This window comes from Cricetulus griseus, chromosome 4 (assembly GCF_003668045.3).
Source record: "Cricetulus griseus strain 17A/GY chromosome 4, alternate assembly CriGri-PICRH-1.0, whole genome shotgun sequence".
Lineage (NCBI taxonomy): Eukaryota > Metazoa > Chordata > Mammalia > Rodentia > Cricetidae > Cricetulus > Cricetulus griseus.
Genome location: NC_048597.1, coordinates 95673953 through 95691982, shown reverse-complemented (window position 1 = coordinate 95691982; position 18030 = coordinate 95673953). Strand labels below are relative to the sequence as shown.

Below are 18030 nucleotides of genomic sequence, written 5' to 3'. Positions count from 1 at the left end.
TGAGCAAGCCATGAGGAACAAGCCAGTGAGCAGCACCCCTCCATCAGCTCCTGCCTCCAGGTTCCTGCCCTAGGTGAGTTCCTCTCCTGACTTCCTTCAGTGACGAACAATGATATGGAAGTATAAGCTAAATAGACCCTCTCCTCCCCAAGTTGCTTCGATCTTGGTGTTTCATCACAGCAATGATAACCCTACAGTGTGATCAGCAATTCAGGAAGCTAGCCCTACTGTCTCATGATAGCCCACTGTGGGTGACAAGTGTCTTCCAAGGTCATACACTTGCTCCTGGACACTTTCCTAACCCTCTGGCTACTACTTCAGAGGCTGAGAGATGAGATCAACCTCTGCTGAGCACATTACACACTGCTATGGACTAGGGCCGGGGCTTTCCAGGTAGGTTCTAGGGGTGTGCTCCTCAAACAGATGAGCAGACAATGTTCCAGGGCACAGAGCTGGTACATGGGGAGCCAGCACTGACACATGCTACCTACTTGCAGCACCCACCCCAGTCCAGCCAGTGCATCTCAGAAAGCTTGGCAACGAGATCAAAACATGGATTTACCTGGCTTCCCACTGGTCTGGAGGGGACTCTGAAATCACTCGTCCCAAAGCATCCAGCACTGGGGGCGGCCGCTGCAACAGACAAGAGGCTAAATGCCCAGCAATGCTCTCCCTTACCCCAGGAGCAGGCAGACCAATGGCCTGGACCCCTGAACCATTACACAAACTGAACAAAAGACCACCCACTCACTTCCCCTGTCCCAGAGCACAGCAGCTGCCCAGCTCACTCACATAGAGCTTCTCCTGGTAGATCTCCATGAGTCTGCCCATAACCTCTGCTGCCTGCCGCTGGTACTGTGCCACTGCCTGGGAAAGAGCTTCAGCCCCAGCCTGCCTCACAGCTACCTCGTGGTAGATCACATCTTCGATCAGTAGAGAGCAGAGATCTGACTGTAGATCAAGGCTCATGGTCGACCAGAGCCTGCAGCAGACCAAAATTTAGGACTGGTCAAGCAAGGGCATGAAGTACAGTCTCCAGCAGTCTCTGCCGGAAGGACTCTCACCTCTCAGCCAGCTTCCGGATCTCATCATCCTTGTCAAACTTAACCACCCAGAGTCTCCGCAGCAGGTTCAGGCCGTTCTTTTCATCAGTGTCAGGTGCTGGCAATACTAGCTGGAGCTCCATCAGCCCCTGGGAAGAGAAGGAGGGATCAGACTGTGAGACTTGACATCTCAGAGCACAAGAGTTCCATCTCCCTTCTAAATATAACCATTATCTGTGTGTGGATATTTAAAGGAAAATCAAGTATACATAACCTCAAGTTAGGCAGTCATAGCACCAGACTCAAGCACTAGACACACGGGTATACACTAGAGACCACAGTAGGACACATCCCCATCACTGCAGAATGGTGGTGGATAGCAAGTCTGCAGATGCTGGGAATCAGTTCACTGCTGACCTGCTCAGATCCCCAATGGTTTTCTGGGACCTACGGTACAGCTCAGGGGTTCAGAGTATGTACCCCTCCCCAACCCAGCTTCTTTTCTTTTGTGAAATGATGACGTAAAGTGGTAGAAGCTTTGTTTTGTTTTTAAGACAGGGTCTCTCTAATGTAGCCCTGGATGTTTTGCAACTCATTATGTTGACCAGGCTAGCCTTGAACTCAGATATCTGTCTGCCTCTGCCCCCAAGGTGTACACTACCATAGCCAGTATAAAGAATTTTTTAAGGAGGCTGGAGAGATGGCTCAGAGGTTAAGAGATGGCTCAGATGGTTAAGAGGTCCTGCTCTTCCAGAGGAAGACCTCTGCTCTTCCAGAGGTCCTGAGTTCAATTCCCAGCAACCACCTGGTGGCTCACAACCATTTTTATGAGATCTGGTGCCCTCTTCTGGTGTGCAGATATACATGGAAGCAGAATGTTGTATACATAATAAATAAATAAATCTTTAAGAATTTTTTTAAAAGTAAAATTTACTAATTTAACTCTAAACATGGCTGACAAGGGCTCAAAACAAGGGCTTGTTAAATGAGTAAAAAAAAAAAAAAAAAATACCATACTGCCACCATTTTCCCCATGTTTTACCAAGTGCCAGTAGTAGGGGAACTAGCATTTGGAAACCACAACCTAAAAGCCATCCAGAAAAGCTAAACAGAGGCAGAAACTGAATAAACACCCTAACCCTGTGGACTAGGTCAGGGGATGGTTATTGTTAATAGTCACAACTTGGCAGAATCTAGAACCCCCAGAAGATGGGCCTCTGGGTAGCCAGTGGGGGGGTCATCTTGATTACGTTAATCGATGTGGGAAGATACCCACTGTGGGTGGCACCATTCTCCAGGCAGGGAATCCGGGACTCTGGGGGACTGGAAGAAGCAAGCTGAGCACAGACAAGCATGTATCTACTCCTCTCTTTTTTCTGATTGCAAATGTAATGTGTTCACTGCTTCAAGTCCCTGGTGCCTTCCCTCTTCCCTACCACAATGGACTGTAACCTGAACTGTGAGCTTAAATAAACCCTTGATCCCTAAGTTGCTTCTGTTAGACTATTTTATTAATACAAAAACAAAAAGATACAGGCTATATTTAACTGCATCAGGAGCCACAACTCAGACTGACAATTAAGGAAAGTCTTCCACAGTGAAGAAAAAGTGGACGGTGCTAGACAAGCTTAGAAAGACCCTAACCTACCCTTGACCCTTGACCCTCTCTTTGCCTCCTAGCCCTGTCTGAGGTATGGGACATTCTGATGCAGCTCCAACACTTGCCCAGAGTAACAAAGCACACACGCACCCGGAGTGCAGTCTCCCGCACGCTGGTACACGGGGACTGCAAGGCAGAGAGCAGCACATCCACCTCCTCCTGCTCGGCAAAGGCACAGCCATCCTCACCACTGCTGCTGGCACACAGGGTGGTCAGTGCATCCGAGGCTAGAACCTGGAGGCAACATTGATGCACAGTTCAGTCCAGCAGCTAATTTACACCAAGGGAGCTGGACAGCTGGGCTTAGAAAACCCACCCCACAGTGCCTTAGGGCTAAGACCCATAGTCAAGCCAGGCAGTGGCAGCCCTTCTACACAAGAGGGCCAAGAGAGAACTAGGTCTTAACTACTCAACTTTGAGGTCAGAGTCACAAAAACCATAGAACAGTCCCACCAGAAAGCTGATCACCTGTAGGCGAGGGGAGCCTATCCCGATCACCCATGTCAGCAGGCGCAGCATGGCCACTCGAGGCAGCAACTCTGGGCCATTCTGGAGAGAACAGGAGAAAAGTTAAGACGATGAAGTAGGAAGCTCCGTATCCACAAAGGCCACTGGTCAGCTGGCATCCCCTCACCTAGGGGAAGTATTCTGGGTCACAGCACTGACTCAATCATTTTAGAAACATCATTAGGTTTATTTACCACCAAGCCCGCAAGTGCTAACCCAGACTATCACAGGTTCTGAAGCTTGCTTGCGACTCCCAGAGTGAAATACTGTGAGCCTAAGTAAGAGGAGATACTCAATTTTACAAGAAAGAAAGAAATGCTAAAAAAAAAAAAAACAAAACCCATCACTTAGCTGGGCATAGTGGTGCACACCTTCATTTATCCAGTGCTTAGAGGCAGAGGTAGGAGGTTCTCTGTGAATTCGAGGCCAGCCTGGGCTACAGAGTGAGACTCACACAAAGCCTGTTAAGTGTTGAAGGGAAGAGAACTCTCAGTGAGCAGCTAGCTCAGTACACATCATGCAACCTAGCAACTCAAAACCAACAAGTGCTACAGATAGGCCAGAGACATGCAGACACTTAACAGTGCTGTTAAGATTAGGAAATACATACAACGCTGAAACAGCCATGAATAGGTAGCAAGTTAAATAAAACATAGTGCATACATGGCACAGGATCTCAAGCAATGGTAAAATCAAAACACATCAACAGAGATGTAGACCTATGAAAGCAGCAGCATGGCCCCTTTTTATATAAAGAGCCCATTGTCTAGTATGTGAACCACTGCTATAGATAAAACACCAAAACTCAAGGGACATATGTGAGCCCTTGCCTCCCAGGCCCCTCAAACCATGGGATGAGAGAGCTCCCTGCCAACCTCATCCACTCGCTCGGGCGGGGTGTCAGGAGAAGCCCTCAGCTGTGCATGGACAGTGAGGATCTGAAGAATCTGGGCCATCTGCTCCTCCTCCTCCTCCTTACTGTGGTAGGGCATCTCAGTGAGCACCATCTTTAACATCGGGAAGACCAAGGAGAAGGCGGGTGCGGACAGGGGTGCAGCATCTGTGAGAGCAGCAGAGCAGACAGAAGCTGGAAGCCTGATACCAAGCACAGTGCCAGGCACAATGGCTGGTAACCTGGTGCTAGACCAGGGCCACTTCTACCCCACAGATTGGCCCAGTCCCAGAATGTGAGACTGAACAGAGGCAAACAAGGAAAACCAAGGCCAGAGAGAGAGGACTCTCCCAACACCAAAGGCACAGTAAGCTTAGGGACGCTTTGGCTCCTGCCTCACTCCCCACACCAGCTCACACTGCCCTGTGATCTAGTGCCTCCTTGCCCCTTACCTGGCTCACCCTTGCCCACCCTGCTGGTGATGGTATGCATGTGCAACAGTGACACTGCCCTCTTCACAGCCACTGGAAGCTCTTCCTGGCACCAGGATTTATCCAGAGAACACTCTGGCTTCAGCAAGCGTAGTGTCACATGGCTCACCAAGGTGCCTGTGAGAAGAAAAGCAGCAAATGACCCACAAAGACACCACATCTGGCTAGAACACAAAGGCGGCACAGGAACAGTGGGAGCCTTGTCTCCACCCCTGCTGTGGCAGGTGTCTTAATTACTAAGTCTTTGTGACAGTATCCAAAGAGGGAGGCACAATAGCTGCCCTTTGTTTTTTTGGGGGGCGATGTTTATTTTGGGGCATGATGTCACTATGTAGCCCAGGCTAGCCTGAAACACAGGATCCTCATGGCTCCGCCTCCCAAGTTTTGGGATTACAGGCACAAAGTACCATGTCTGCAGAGCTGGTACTTTTGATACTAAATAGTCAAGAGTCACTGATCCCACAGTAAAGTTCCAGCTACAAAGTTCCTCCATCACGAGTTACTAATACTTCTCAGGCACCAACTGACATTTCTTCTCAGAACAGCTTGTAGACTCCAACCCCAGTCATGAGAACATTCCCTTTAGGCTAAGAAGAAAATCTACTTAAAGTTACCAATGGCTCACAAGAGAAGGCAATTGTAACTTCCACCCACCTGCTTGGCTTGTGTTTCTTCAGACCTTGTCACTGACACCTGCTGCTCATGAGCTCTGAGCACAATGACCAGCCACAGCACACCAACCCTCTCACTGTCTCTGAACCTGACTTTGTGGAGAACAATGCTACAAAGGGCTGGGGTGTGGCTCAGTTACCAGAGCACTTGCCTAGCATACAAGGCCCTAGATATGGTCTCCAGCACTAAAACAAAGCTGCTACAGAAAGATGAGATGCTAAGTAGCATGTAAAGTCTGCTCCTCAGCTGGGCGTTGGTGACGCACACCTTTAATCCCAGCACTCGGGAGGCAGAGGCAGGCAGATCTCTGTGAGTTCGAGGCCAGCCTGGTCTCCAGAGCGAGTGCCAGGATAGGCTCCAAAGCTACACAGAGAAACCCTGTCTCGAAAAACCAAAAAAAAAAAAAAAAAAAGGCTGCTCCTCAGAAGTCAGAGAAAATGCAAAATGGAGGGAAGAGGCAAGACTTCACTGTTCTTGAGCATATCCAGTGTGAGGTTCCATAGGCTGCTTCCATGTGGAAACAAAATTAGGCAGCTTAGGCCACACATCTCCTTAGCATACCATGGCTACCTCCAGCCCAATTCCCAAACATCCCTGAGATGACCCCACAGACAGAAAATAAAGACTAACCCAAGGCCTTGAGTCTAGGGGGCATGACACAGGCAGCCAAGGACAGGAAGGGGCCTTTGACCCTGGGAGCAGCCAGGGGAGACTTCAGCAAGGGCAGGAAGGCGTCGACCAAAACAGGGATGTACTGGGTCAGGCCACACGGGTTCCTGGTCATGATGGCATCTAGCAGTCCGAGTGCCGCCTCTAGCTCCCCATCCAGCTGCAAGCAGAGCCACCAGAACAGAGTCAGCAGAGTCCAACCCGAGACAGCAAAGAGCAGGAATGGACCACAGAGGATCCTTCCGGCACTGTCATGTGCTGGTGATGGCTACTTACCTCCTGCAGCCGTCTCCGGATTTGTGCCTCCTTGTCCATCTGGGCCTGCAGCATCTCCTTCTGCTTGCTGGTCAGCTGCACCTCCTCTTTTATGCCTCTCTTCTTCTTTATCTCCTGAAGGGCCGGGGTCAGAAACCAACTCTATATCCACGGAACAGACCCGCTTCCAAAAAGGATTCCAGGTCAGACTCAAGTCTAGGACCAGGGCCTCAAGCCCAGCACTTGTGGTGATATGTGGCACAAATAAAGTTTGTCTGAAGATCAGAGGATGGAGCTTAACACTAGCTAATCATAGAGGTCTGGAGGTCTGTATAGACAGATAGGAAGTGAGAGGATATAAGCAGGAAAAAACCAGGAACTTGTGCCCTTTTCTACTGGTAAACTAATGAGATAAAGGTGGCTTTGGTTTGCTCCTTTTCTCTGATCTCTCAGCATTTTCCTCTACATCTGACTCTGGGTTTTTATTATTTAGACCTACTAAGAACTACAATTACAAGCACATGCCCTCCTTCCCCTCCATAAAAGGTCACAGCCACTGGATGCCTACAGAATGGAGACAGCAGCAAAGAAGCACACTTTAATCAGGATTCTCAGCTTAAAAAGATGAGGGGAGAAATAACAAGTCCTTCAACGATCTCCAAGGGGTATTCTGGTGGCCACATGACTTCAGATTAAAAACTTTAGCCTGCCCTCAGACCCAGCCAAGGCCCTTACAGGACATAGGCTGCTTGGGTTTCAAAGTATTGAGCACCTCATCATGCCAGGAGCTGTTTGAAATGCTGGAGACACTGGGGAGAAGATAAAATCCCTCCCCTCACAGAGCTTACAACCTGGCAAGTAAAGTCAGACAATAAACAGGGAAACAAATACATAAAACGACTGTGGAACATGACAAATGCTATAAAAGCAACAAGCAGGAAGAGAGTGAAGCAAGCACACCATGGACAGATGGGCAGTAAGTCCTTTTCTGGGAAGGGCAAGTGATGACGAGACAAGAAAGCCCAGCCTGAGCTGAGTCATCGTCCAGCCGGCAGTTCGAAGGGCACGGACCGTCGGGACAGAGCAGGGAACAAAGTAAAAGGAAAAAAAAAAAAGTCCAGCCTGGTGAAGACTGAGGGAGAGCATGGGCTGAGATAGGCTAGAGCTCTCATAAGAACCAGTTCTTTAGAGCATATTCTGTCAATCATCTCAAGGATCCCTGGGACTCCACAGGATCAGGAATCAAGACACACCTGTCCTCACAATGCTAGGGCCGGAAAGACAGAGCAGCAACGTGCAGTGACAACCCAGTCTCTCTCTAGCAGGGTTGGAGAAGACCAGGGATAAATCAGGAGGGAATGTAAGACATAGCAAGAGAGCTAGTGCTAAGCTCAGCAGGCCCCCAGAGATGATCCATGCACTCACCTCCTTTAGCTCGAGCTCAATGATCTGCTCCTTAAAGGAATAGGCTTTGTTCTCTCGCTTCATGTTGGCCTTTTTTATGCTGTCCTGCTGGGCACTGAAACACACCGGAGCCAGTTACCCAAAAGAGTCACTAGGCTCCTCAGCCTTCTGACAGCCACCAAGCCTAGCCAGCAAACCTGTATGTGTGTGTTCATGCATGCATGTATATGCTCACATGTGTACATTGAGGCCAGATGTTAATTTCTAATATCTCCATCTATCACTCTCTCTGGCATCTTTTGAGACAAGGTATCTCACTGAACCTATATGTAGCTAACATTTTAACTAGGCTGGCGGGCCAGCAAGCACTTTACTCAGGTCCATTTCTTCAGCCTCCTTTTCTTTTCTTTCTTTCTTTTTTTTTTTTTTTTGGTTTTTCGAGACAGGGTTTCTCTGTGTAGCTTTGGAGCCTATCCTGGCACTTGCTCTGGAGACCAGGCTGGCCTCAAACTCAGAGATCCGCCTGCCTCTGCCTCCTGAGTACTGGGATTAAAGGCATGCGCCACCAACGCCAGGCCAGCCTCCTCCTTTTCTTTATTGAGACACAGTCACAATGTAGGCAGGGCCTCTATACAGTCCTGGCTGACCTCCAATTTACAATCCCTGTGTCTCAGCCTCCAAAGTGTGGGGCTACAGGCTCGCACCACCACACTCAGCTCCCAGGTAGCTTAAGTACTATGTACCTGGATAGTGCTAGCTCTAGACTTTAGGACCAAGCATCAGGGTTGGAACACAAGCAGGTCTGTCTGCCACGGACATCTATAAAGATGTCTCCATCAAATAAGCATGAAAACTGGTGCTGAGGAGGAAAGGTAGGGGAGCCAACTGCTGAGCAAGAGTCTCACCTCTGGATGATGGATTTATCAAACAGCTCTCCAGCAGGGGTCTGCATGATGGCAAACTCCTCCCGAGTCACGAGGCACAGTGCAGGGTTCTGCACGGAGGCGGTGATAGTGCTGATGAGCTGAGGGAGGACTCGGTCAGGGGACAGGATGGAAAGGGACCCCATGGCGTTCATGGAAGACTGTCAGACAAACAAACACCATCAGTCTGTACCCTAACTAGCACCAGGATAGGGTTCTGTCACACCCAAATGACCCTTCCAATCGGCTCCCCATTTCTGCCTTGTGAGCTGAGTATTGCCCACCAGCAGGGCGCCGCGATGCAGTCTGAGCATGCCTTACTAGACAAGCCTTCCCCCTCGCTCTGCTATTATCATTGATCTAGAGTGCACATTCCACTCTAAACTCCATGATCAATTTCCAAAGGCAGGCATGTAACCCCCTAACTGTATGACAGTCTTGGGGACAGGTCAATAGGGGCAATGAGACCCTGAGCCAGCTGACATTACTGGAAAATGAATGCTTTCTCATCGGACCTAGTGGGAGGACAAGATGTGAGCCTGAAACTCCTATCACAAACCTGAGAATGTAGCTCACACACTGGAAAGCAGAGAGAAGTGACTCAGAGATCAGATAAGTCTCATGGCAGAGGAAGTACAGAATCCACCTCTACTGACCTAAAGGTACCAGCTAAGCCTTGGTAGCACCATCCCAAGCTATGCACATCCTAATACCATCCACAAATAAGGTCGTTCCCTTTTGTGCTCCAACCAGTATGCATTTCTGTCAATTACAATCAAGGGGTCAAGACTACACATCACCATTCTTTCTCTAATTTCTGTGAGCCCTCACTTCCTGCACCCTCGAAGGGAAGTCCGGTCCTGATGTAAGTACAAATGCAGCTCATGGACCCATTACCTGGTTCAGGGGACTCTGTGTAGTAATTCTGGGGATGATCTGATCCAGGTGCCTGGTGATGAAGGCTTCAGGATCAATCTGCATCCTGGTGAGAAGTGCTGGCCAGAGTGCAGACTGTACTGCCACTGAAGGAGAGGGGCTTCTTGAAGCCTTCTGCCTGGACTATCGGTCCCCCTACCCTAAAGAGCCGCCCACCTCCCTGTCCCTCCTACAGCCACAGACCTAAGGACGGGTGGTGAGAGATGATCAGCATCTCCTGGGCCAGCGCCTCCGTGCTAGTGCTGTCACCCTTGAGCGCTGGCACCCCAGAGATAACACACAGAGCTTCCTGCAGGACCCGTGGAGGCACATAGGTCTTGCCCATCTCAGTCACTTCCCCAGCCTCTGTCACAAGAGCCTCCAAGGGCAGCACCTTTAGAGAGAACAAATGAGTTCCCACAGAGCCTGTGCAGAGCAGTACACAAACAGAGTGCGCAGAGTCACAGAGCCTCTCCTGCTATTAGAGGGAGTCCTTGCTGGAGTGCAACTGACACCTTGCTTCCTGCCCTGGAATCTGGACTGTGAGATGTGTCAGAAAGACACCCAAGACATCCACCTGAAAAAAATCTAAGGGAAGAGAACGAATTGGAAACTGGCTCTAGAGACCAGGAACACACTGCTGAAGGAAAAACAGTGAAGCCTGGCACCTAGGAAACTTCAACAGTCCAGGTCTCCACTGTCTACTCCTGGTTTTTCCTGCTGCTGCCTGAGAGAACCCAAACAGTGTGGATAGCTAGAATAAAAAAGATAGCAACCAGACGGTCAAGGATACCATGAGAACAGAGTCCACAGGTTCAACTAAGCAAGGCCCATAGGGCTCACAGAAACTGAAGCAACAACCACAAACGACATATACATAATTGGTGGTCTTGAAGGACCCACAGCAGGAATGGGGGGAACCTCTGAATCTTTTGCCTATGCTTGGGACCCTTTATCTCCTAATGGGTCACCTCATCCAGCCATGATATGAGGGTTTGTGTCTCATTTTATTGTAATTTGTTATGCCATGTTCAGTTGATATCCCTAGGAGGCCTGCTCTTTCGTTTTCTTTTTCTTTCTTTTTTCCTTTTAAACAGAAATGAAGAAGTGGTCCAGGGGAGAAGGGAGCTAGGAAGAGGGATGTAGGGGAAATTGTGATTGGCATGTAATAGTGTTTTAAAACAATCAAAAAGAAAATATCCAAAAACATTTTAGTTAAACTACATCAACAGTATGGAAACAGGAAAGAAAACCTCTAAAAGGCAAAGATGTTACCAAAGCTTGGTGGAAAAGCAGAGTCCTGGAATCATCTGGCTAAAACTCCAGGGCAGAAGCACAGTGACTGACTGGTTCCAGAGCCCACACCCTCTCTCACCTTGTGAGAACTGAGGACAGTCTTCAGCTCCTCCAAAAGGCCATTGGCCAGCTTAATGCCCCCAAGAGAGGACAGCAGCTTCCGAACTGTCTGCTGTGCCTGCCTGCGCACATGCCAGGTACGGCTCAAGAGCACAGCCACCAGGACCCGATAGTACTGCCTGCAAACACAAAGACATGGTCCCAGGAAGCAAACTTGTTACACACCCACTCCTCAAAGTTCCATCAACATCTGCTTTGTTGACCCAGAAGACAAGAGAAGTGAGGCTCACGTACTGAACTTTGCTGTTGGTGAGTCTCTGCGGGTGGTCCAGGAAGAGCCTCTCCGTCAAATGCAGCACAGTACACAGGGCTGTAAGGGAAAGAAAGAAACGGTGCAAGTCTTTGTTGTTGTTGTTGTTTTTTTTTTTTTTTTTTTTTTTTTTTTTTTTTTTTCAGACAGAGTTTCTCTGTGTAGTCCTGGCTGTCCTGGAATTCACTCTGTAGACCAGCCTGGCCTTGAACTCACAGAGATCCATCTGCCTCTGCCTCCCAAGTGCTGGGATTAAAGGCGTGTGCCTGCCAGCAGGAGGCAGTTTTCAATGAACATTCCCTCCCACCTTGTCTCTCTGAACTATATGAATGTCGTTCCTAATCAAAAGCTAACTAAAAAAGAAAAAAAAAAAAGTAAAAAATTTAAAAAGAAAGTGACTAAGAGTTGTAGCTCATTAATAGGATGTTGTGATTCATGAGTCAAAAGACTTTTCAAATCACTAATTAGCATCAGACTCCTGTGAGGCAACCTAGAATTTTACACATACATTTGGAGATCATTGTTCCCTTTCTGCCAGGCTAGAAACCAGTAGTTTCTGTGTCGCCTGGTGGGGGAGTAGAGCTGCCACAACTCCACCAGCACTTAGCAGAAGGAAACCCAGACAGCACCAATTACCCACTGAGCTATAATTACAGCTAATATCACAGCTCCATGACTGTCTCTTCAGTCCTCCCAAGTCTGCCTTCCTACTGAGCCTGACTCCCCTCCCACAGGAATGAATTCATTCAGAAAACAGCCCCACTGCTGGCCAAGCAGGTGCTCAGGAGCAGGTCCTCCCTAAAGACCTGTCAGGAGCCTAGAAACTCACCATCCTCTGAAGCCAGGAGCAGAAACTTCTCAGACGTGAATATCTGCTTCTTTTCATCCATGACCAGCTGCCAAAAGTTGTTCAGTTTGGCCTCTGAAAGAAACCAAAGGCCACCCATGTCACCCACAGGATGGCCCTTCCAAGCTGAAACCACTGGGCAGGCTCTGTGAAAGACACTCTGTGAAGGACCATTCCAAAGTTCACTGTTTCTCCTATTATGAAAGCAAATGTCAGTCCTTCAAGCCTCACATAGGGTCTGGACAACTAAACAACTAAAGGGTTCTGTGCGGCCTGAAGCCTCTCCTCTGGAATTCCCACTACCCGGGGACCTGGCCGGAACCCCACAGGTTCACACAATGCAGCTCTTTCTGCCTTTTCCTAACTATGACCATTCCAAGGCTCGCAAATGCTTCCCCCCTTTATGAAACCTTTACCAACATCCATTCCTCACACAAAGGATCAACCTCCAAATGACTCCCATCTCTGTCCTCCTACCTCAGAGCACGCACTCTGAGATGTGCTGAAGTGAGGTCCTGTTCGTGTTTATCTCACCCAAGGTAGCCAAAGGCCCTGGCATGCACAGTGGGCACAGCAGCATGCAAGAGTGAATCCTAGTTCTCAGCACAGAAGCAAGGCCAGGTAAGAGCACAGGCAGAGAGGGAGGATGCTAGAGGTTAGATGTCAGGCACCCATTCCAAAACATGGACCCAGCCTATGGCACCACTGCAGGTGGTAAAACCTTCAGGACACAGTGGGGGGGATACAGGTCAGTCACCAGTGCATGCCCTGAAAAGAAATGCTGAGACCTGGGTCTTTGCTTTGCTTCCTTCCCAGCCACCAGGAGATGAGCAGCTCTGCTCAGCCACAAACTCCCTGGCTGACACTGACCCCCACACAATGGGCAACTGCCCCACCATGTGACTGAGACCTTTAAGACCATGGGCCACAATATATCTTTTCTTTCATCCTCAGGTGAATTTCTCAAGTAGTCTGTCACAGTGATAAAGCCGACTAACACAGAGGACTCAAGAGAGGGCAGAATCCCAGGGGACAGAGAAGAACGGGAAGACTCCGACTTGAATTGTTTCCGTGCAGTTGATAGACGACATGGTTTACACAGTGTGTCACCCAGCAAGTCTCACTGCTATAGACATGATGTGACCAGCTGCTTAAAGTTTCTGCCTTAACTTTCCCACAATGACAGAGTATAACCTGGAATTATAACTGAAATGAATCTGTCTCCCCAAGATGCTTTCTACCAGGGTGTTTTATCACAGCAAAGGAGTGAACTAGAACATCCTATGAATAAGTAGGTAATTAAGACATGAAGTCTAGGGAGATAACTCAGGACCCAGGTTCCCAGCGCCTACATGGCAGCTCACAACTGTCTATCATTCCAGTTACAGGAAATCTGACACTTCTTCTGACCTCTGTGGCACTGAGTAGAGTGGTACCCATACACGCATGAAAAATACTCATACACATAAAATAAACAAACAAGTACAACAATTAAAAAACAACCAGACACAAAGTCCTAATACTCAACCTAGCAGTCCAAGTATCACAAATAAGCCTAGCCCCGAACACTGAAGTAACAGAGCCAAGAACTGTGAGAGGCCCCTGGCTGCACTCCTATTGTGACCCAGAGTTCATCCCTGCAGATTAACAGGCAGCCCTGGAGCTGACAGGCTGATGCTAAAAATCCAACACTTGACCAAGGGCTCTGAGAAGAGCGCTGTCACCTGGCACCTTGGACACATGCAGACCCTTACCCGCCTGTGAGTCAGCCACAGAAAGCTTAGACAGCAGCAAGGCTGCAGCGACCCCTTCGGTGACCGTGGGAACCTGAGTGTTCTGGGAGGCCGCCTTCTCTACTGTCTGCATAAGCAAAGGCAGAAAGTCCAAGGCCTGCAGGAGTGTGTCACCTGTGGAGACAGAAACATCTCAGAGACATCCAGATCTGCAGGGGTGACGAGATTACTTGAGAAGACATTATCCACCTAGGTGTGGACTGCCTAAAACCCTTCAGTTAATTTTCTGAGTATCTCAAAGAATTGGAGTAAGAACCTGGGACTTAAACTCTGTAACCATAAAAATTAAAGGTAAAAGAATACTATTAATCTGATCATCAGATGCTCCTCCACTAGATAAGGAAATAGAGATGCCAAATGAACTGTCCAGGGTTGTCAACAGCTGGTCAACAAAGAACCACTGGAGGCAGAGGCAGGTGGATCTCAGTGAGTTTGTGAATTCGAGGCCAGCCTGGTCTACAGAGTGAGTTCCAGGACAGCCAAGCCAAGGCTACACAGAGAAACCCTGTCTGTCAAAAAAAACAAAAAAACAAACAAAAAAAAAAAAAAAAAAAAAAAAAAAACCAAACAAACAAAAAATATCAAACAGGAGAAGAAGTCACTACTGTGAAGGCTGGGACACACACTCAGAAGAAAATGAGGCAGAGTCAATGCACTGGAAGAGGAAGCCCTGAATGGTGAGCATGCCTCTGGTCTCAGTCACTCCTTCAATGCAGGCCTGGACTTCTTACCTCGAAAGGAGGCCAGCATGCACTGCAGGTAGGCGTGCCTCACTGCAGAGGTGGAGGTTTTAAGGCTGAAGGCTTTCTTGAACCAGTCAGTGAGCTTCTTGGGCACTTCTGTAGTGAACCGGTTGCACCAGAGAGCCAGGACAGAGACAGCGTGTACCAAGGTACCTTCGTGCACTAGGGCAAGCGGCACAAGTCCAGTCGGTCTGACGTCTTATGACCATATCAAATCACTGCAAGCAGTGCGAGAAGGCAAGCCAGAGTCCCAGGGGAGGAAGCAGTGACATTTCAGACAATTCCCAGCCCTGTTAACTCAGGGAGGCGCACCTTTAGAAAGCCTTTAGAAGGCTGACTGAAAAATCATGGTCAAGAATGGGTTTAAGCAGCATGCTCCCCGTGCCACAAGAATTACCTTCCTGCTGGAGGAACGGAATGAACAGCTCAGCCACAGACCCATTCAGGATTTGACTAGAAGGGCCAGATACCACGTGATGACTGAGGCTTCCAATCCCTGAAAAGCAGATTCTCTGGTTAGGCCCTCCCTTGCACAAAGCCACAGCAGACAGCCTTCCTGCCACTGCCACCAGGGTACACCAGGCCACAGACCTCACAGGCTCCAGCAGCCACACTTTCCCCTGGCCATTACAGACACTCCTTCAAATTTCCTCCAGTCTCTCCTTTTAGAGAAGCCAGAGCTCCTGCCACACAGCCTGGCAGCAGAGTCCTGGGAGGCAAGCTGGCACAGCCAACACTGTTGGGCATTGGGGTTCAAAGGACTCATCTTGCCCGACAGTTCATTAACCCTCCTTCATCACTACAGCACACTGTTGAGACCCGGGGAGGAACCCCTACCTGAAAGGACGCTTGTCTTCTGGGCTACAACAGTTAACTTTCCTTCTGAGCCTGTGGGGAAGTAATAAAAGCGCTTGTTCACATTGGCCCCACTTCATAACACACATGTAGACACCCGAAGCAGCCTTTCTGGTGTGAAGCTGGGTTTAAAACAGCACTTTATAGCCTTTTGTTTTCTGACTAAAAGTACTACAATCTCAGCCAGGCAGTGGTGGCGCACGCCTTTAATCCCAGCACTCAGGAGGCAGAGGCAGGCGGATCTCTGTGAGTTTGAGGACAGCCTGGTCTACATAGTGAGTGCTACACAGAGAAACACTGTCTCAAAAACAGACAGAAGTACTACATTCTTACAGAAAGTATGAGAAACAGAAAATAAAGAGAAAAATGTGGCACATCATGTTCCCACTACTCAAAGGCACCATTAACATCTTCATGTCTTTCTTTCCTTTCTTCCCCGTGTGCACACAAGCAGGGGCATTGAAATGGGTGTGCTTCTGCCACACACGTGGAGGTGCGTCTCATCAACAGCCTCTCCCAGAGCAGACTCAGAATCAAGTTCCCACCACATCCCAGGTTCAAGGCTAGGGCATATCTGCTGTGTGAGATCTGCTGTGCCAAGAAGGCCTGCTCACCTCCAAGGATTGCAAACAGGTGCTTGGTCAGGGCCTCAGTGGCGGCGGAGTCACTGCACTGGCGAGCCAGGTTGCACAATGCCAGAACAGCTTCGTCCATCAGGCGGGGGCTGTTGGATTTCAGCTGATCTGGACACACAGAGCCACAGCTCAGGGGCTGCAGCAGCTGAACATGCAGACTTTAGTCCCAGCTCTCTACTCCCAGCTCTCTACTCCCAGCTCTCTGACATCACCATCAACAATCACAGAAAAGAAACTCCCTCCCCCGTTGCTGGCTAAAGCCTTATTTCTTTTTCCTTTTTCACTTTTAACATTCATTTACTTATCACCGGGCGTTGGTGGTGCACGCCTTTAATTCCAGCACTCGGGAGGCAGAGGCAGCCGGATCTCTGTGAGTTCCAGGCCAGCCTGGTCTCCAGAGCGAGTGCCAGGATAGGCTCCAAAGCTACACAGAGAAACCCTGTCTCGAAAAAACAAACAAATAAACAAACAAACAAAAACATTCATTCACTTATGAGGGAGGAGGGGTACCATGGCATGCACATACAAGTCAGAGAACAATTTGTGGGAGTGGGTTCTCTCCTTTCATCATGTGGTTTCCAGGACTGCACTTGAGTTGGCACTCTTGGCAGAAACCACCTTTAACCCAAGGACCCATCTTGCTGATGCTAAAGTTTACTTCTAACATAAGATGTGCTCCACCCCTTTTCAACAAAAAAAAAAAAAAACTACTGGATACAACTAAAACTCAAGATGCATCAAGGGGCTGCAGAGGGGTGAGCATACTCACTAGCCAAGCCTTTCACAATGTCCAGAGCATACTGGCTGAGATCAAGTGTCACTGATGCCAGCAGACTGGAGATGGCTAAAGGGACAGCAAACAATGTGCATTAGTTCCAAGTGCCAGTGCCCATTTTGCCCCACTCCCCAGCATACACCATCTGGAGTCTGCTGGTTAGCTCCATGGTGACATGACTGCCTTTCACCTCTCAAGGCCACAGCCTGGAGCCAAAGCTCTGCTCTTCACACCAAGTCCAGCCCAAACTGCCTAGAGAAGAGCTTATTAATCTTAATGGTCTCCGGAAAGTTCTCCAGCCTCCCTAACTACAGTCAGTATTAAAGCGAGTATTTTTCCATAGTCTTCTAGTAAGACAGTGCCCCATGGGGCTGGAGTAATGGCTCAGCAGTAAAAAGCATCAGTTGCTTTTCCAGGACCAACATCAGCCAGCTCACAAGTGCCTGGAATTCTCGTCTCCAGGGAATCTGATGCCCTTTTCTGGGTTCTGCAGGCACATGCACTCAGCCAGGCACTCTTCACGAAAGCACACATGCACAAGCACACACACAAGCACACACACAAGCACACACACAAGCACACACACACACAACACACACACACACACACACACACACACACACACACACACACACACACACGAAAATAAATTTAAAAAAAGAAAGCCCTCAACTTCCAACTATTCCAAAAGGAGTTCCTTTCTTGGCCACGGCCCTCACCAGGTAACTCTCAGAACACGTGGTGTGCCTGCTGCCAAGCCTACAGGAACAGAGCTGCTCAGGCAGCCCATCCCTTCACACCCACCTGCTCAGCAGGGACCTACTTTCAATAACATTTTCTGGGCTCCTCAGCAAGGACTTTTGTATGGTGGGCAGGATCAGATCCTTAAACTCTGAGTGGGACATGAACCGGAGCAAGGGGGCACAGTTATCCTGCAAAGATAAAAGAGTCAAGCACCCGGGCTCATGATTAAGAGTGAGAGTAAAGAGCAGGGTGTGTCCATAATTAAGCCAGGATTTGATACTGCTTGGGTGGTAGGTGTACAATCCACTCACCAACAAATACTTGGGGGGCTTCACTTTGCTCATCAGAATGTTCTTCACATAGAAGTCCAACAGGGCACTCTATAGGACATGAAGCCCCAAAACTTCAGGGTGAGCAGAGGTCCCACTTGCCATGCTTCCCACCCTCCCATGCTTGACACTGAAAGGTGGGGAGCAGTCATTTCCATGGCTCCTGGGACAAAGGTCAAAGACCTGTGGCAGGGTTTTGACAGTTCTGACTG

General features: G+C 49.0%; 1 protein-coding gene across 1 annotated transcript in view; it reads right to left on the bottom strand.

Moving 5' to 3' along the window:
• Positions 1-18030, bottom strand: part of Gcn1 (GCN1 activator of EIF2AK4) — a 59495-nt gene that overhangs the window by 27720 nt on the left and 13745 nt on the right. Inside the window, exons 8-31 of the mRNA XM_027414214.2 lie at positions 17801-17869; positions 17569-17677; positions 16740-16814; positions 15950-16078; positions 15318-15368; positions 14878-14976; positions 14469-14642; positions 13699-13851; positions 11927-12019; positions 11082-11157; positions 10807-10966; positions 9636-9825; positions 9414-9538; positions 8499-8677; positions 7615-7708; positions 6211-6324; positions 5896-6094; positions 4555-4710; positions 4086-4270; positions 3172-3252; positions 2794-2937; positions 1065-1192; positions 793-982; positions 563-633 (exon numbers count right to left, since the gene is read on the bottom strand). Coding sequence (XP_027270015.1) covers positions 563-633; positions 793-982; positions 1065-1192; positions 2794-2937; positions 3172-3252; positions 4086-4270; positions 4555-4710; positions 5896-6094; positions 6211-6324; positions 7615-7708; positions 8499-8677; positions 9414-9538; positions 9636-9825; positions 10807-10966; positions 11082-11157; positions 11927-12019; positions 13699-13851; positions 14469-14642; positions 14878-14976; positions 15318-15368; positions 15950-16078; positions 16740-16814; positions 17569-17677; positions 17801-17869 — 3044 coding nt within the window. The remainder of the gene's footprint in view (positions 1-562; positions 634-792; positions 983-1064; positions 1193-2793; positions 2938-3171; positions 3253-4085; positions 4271-4554; positions 4711-5895; positions 6095-6210; positions 6325-7614; positions 7709-8498; positions 8678-9413; positions 9539-9635; positions 9826-10806; positions 10967-11081; positions 11158-11926; positions 12020-13698; positions 13852-14468; positions 14643-14877; positions 14977-15317; positions 15369-15949; positions 16079-16739; positions 16815-17568; positions 17678-17800; positions 17870-18030) is intronic.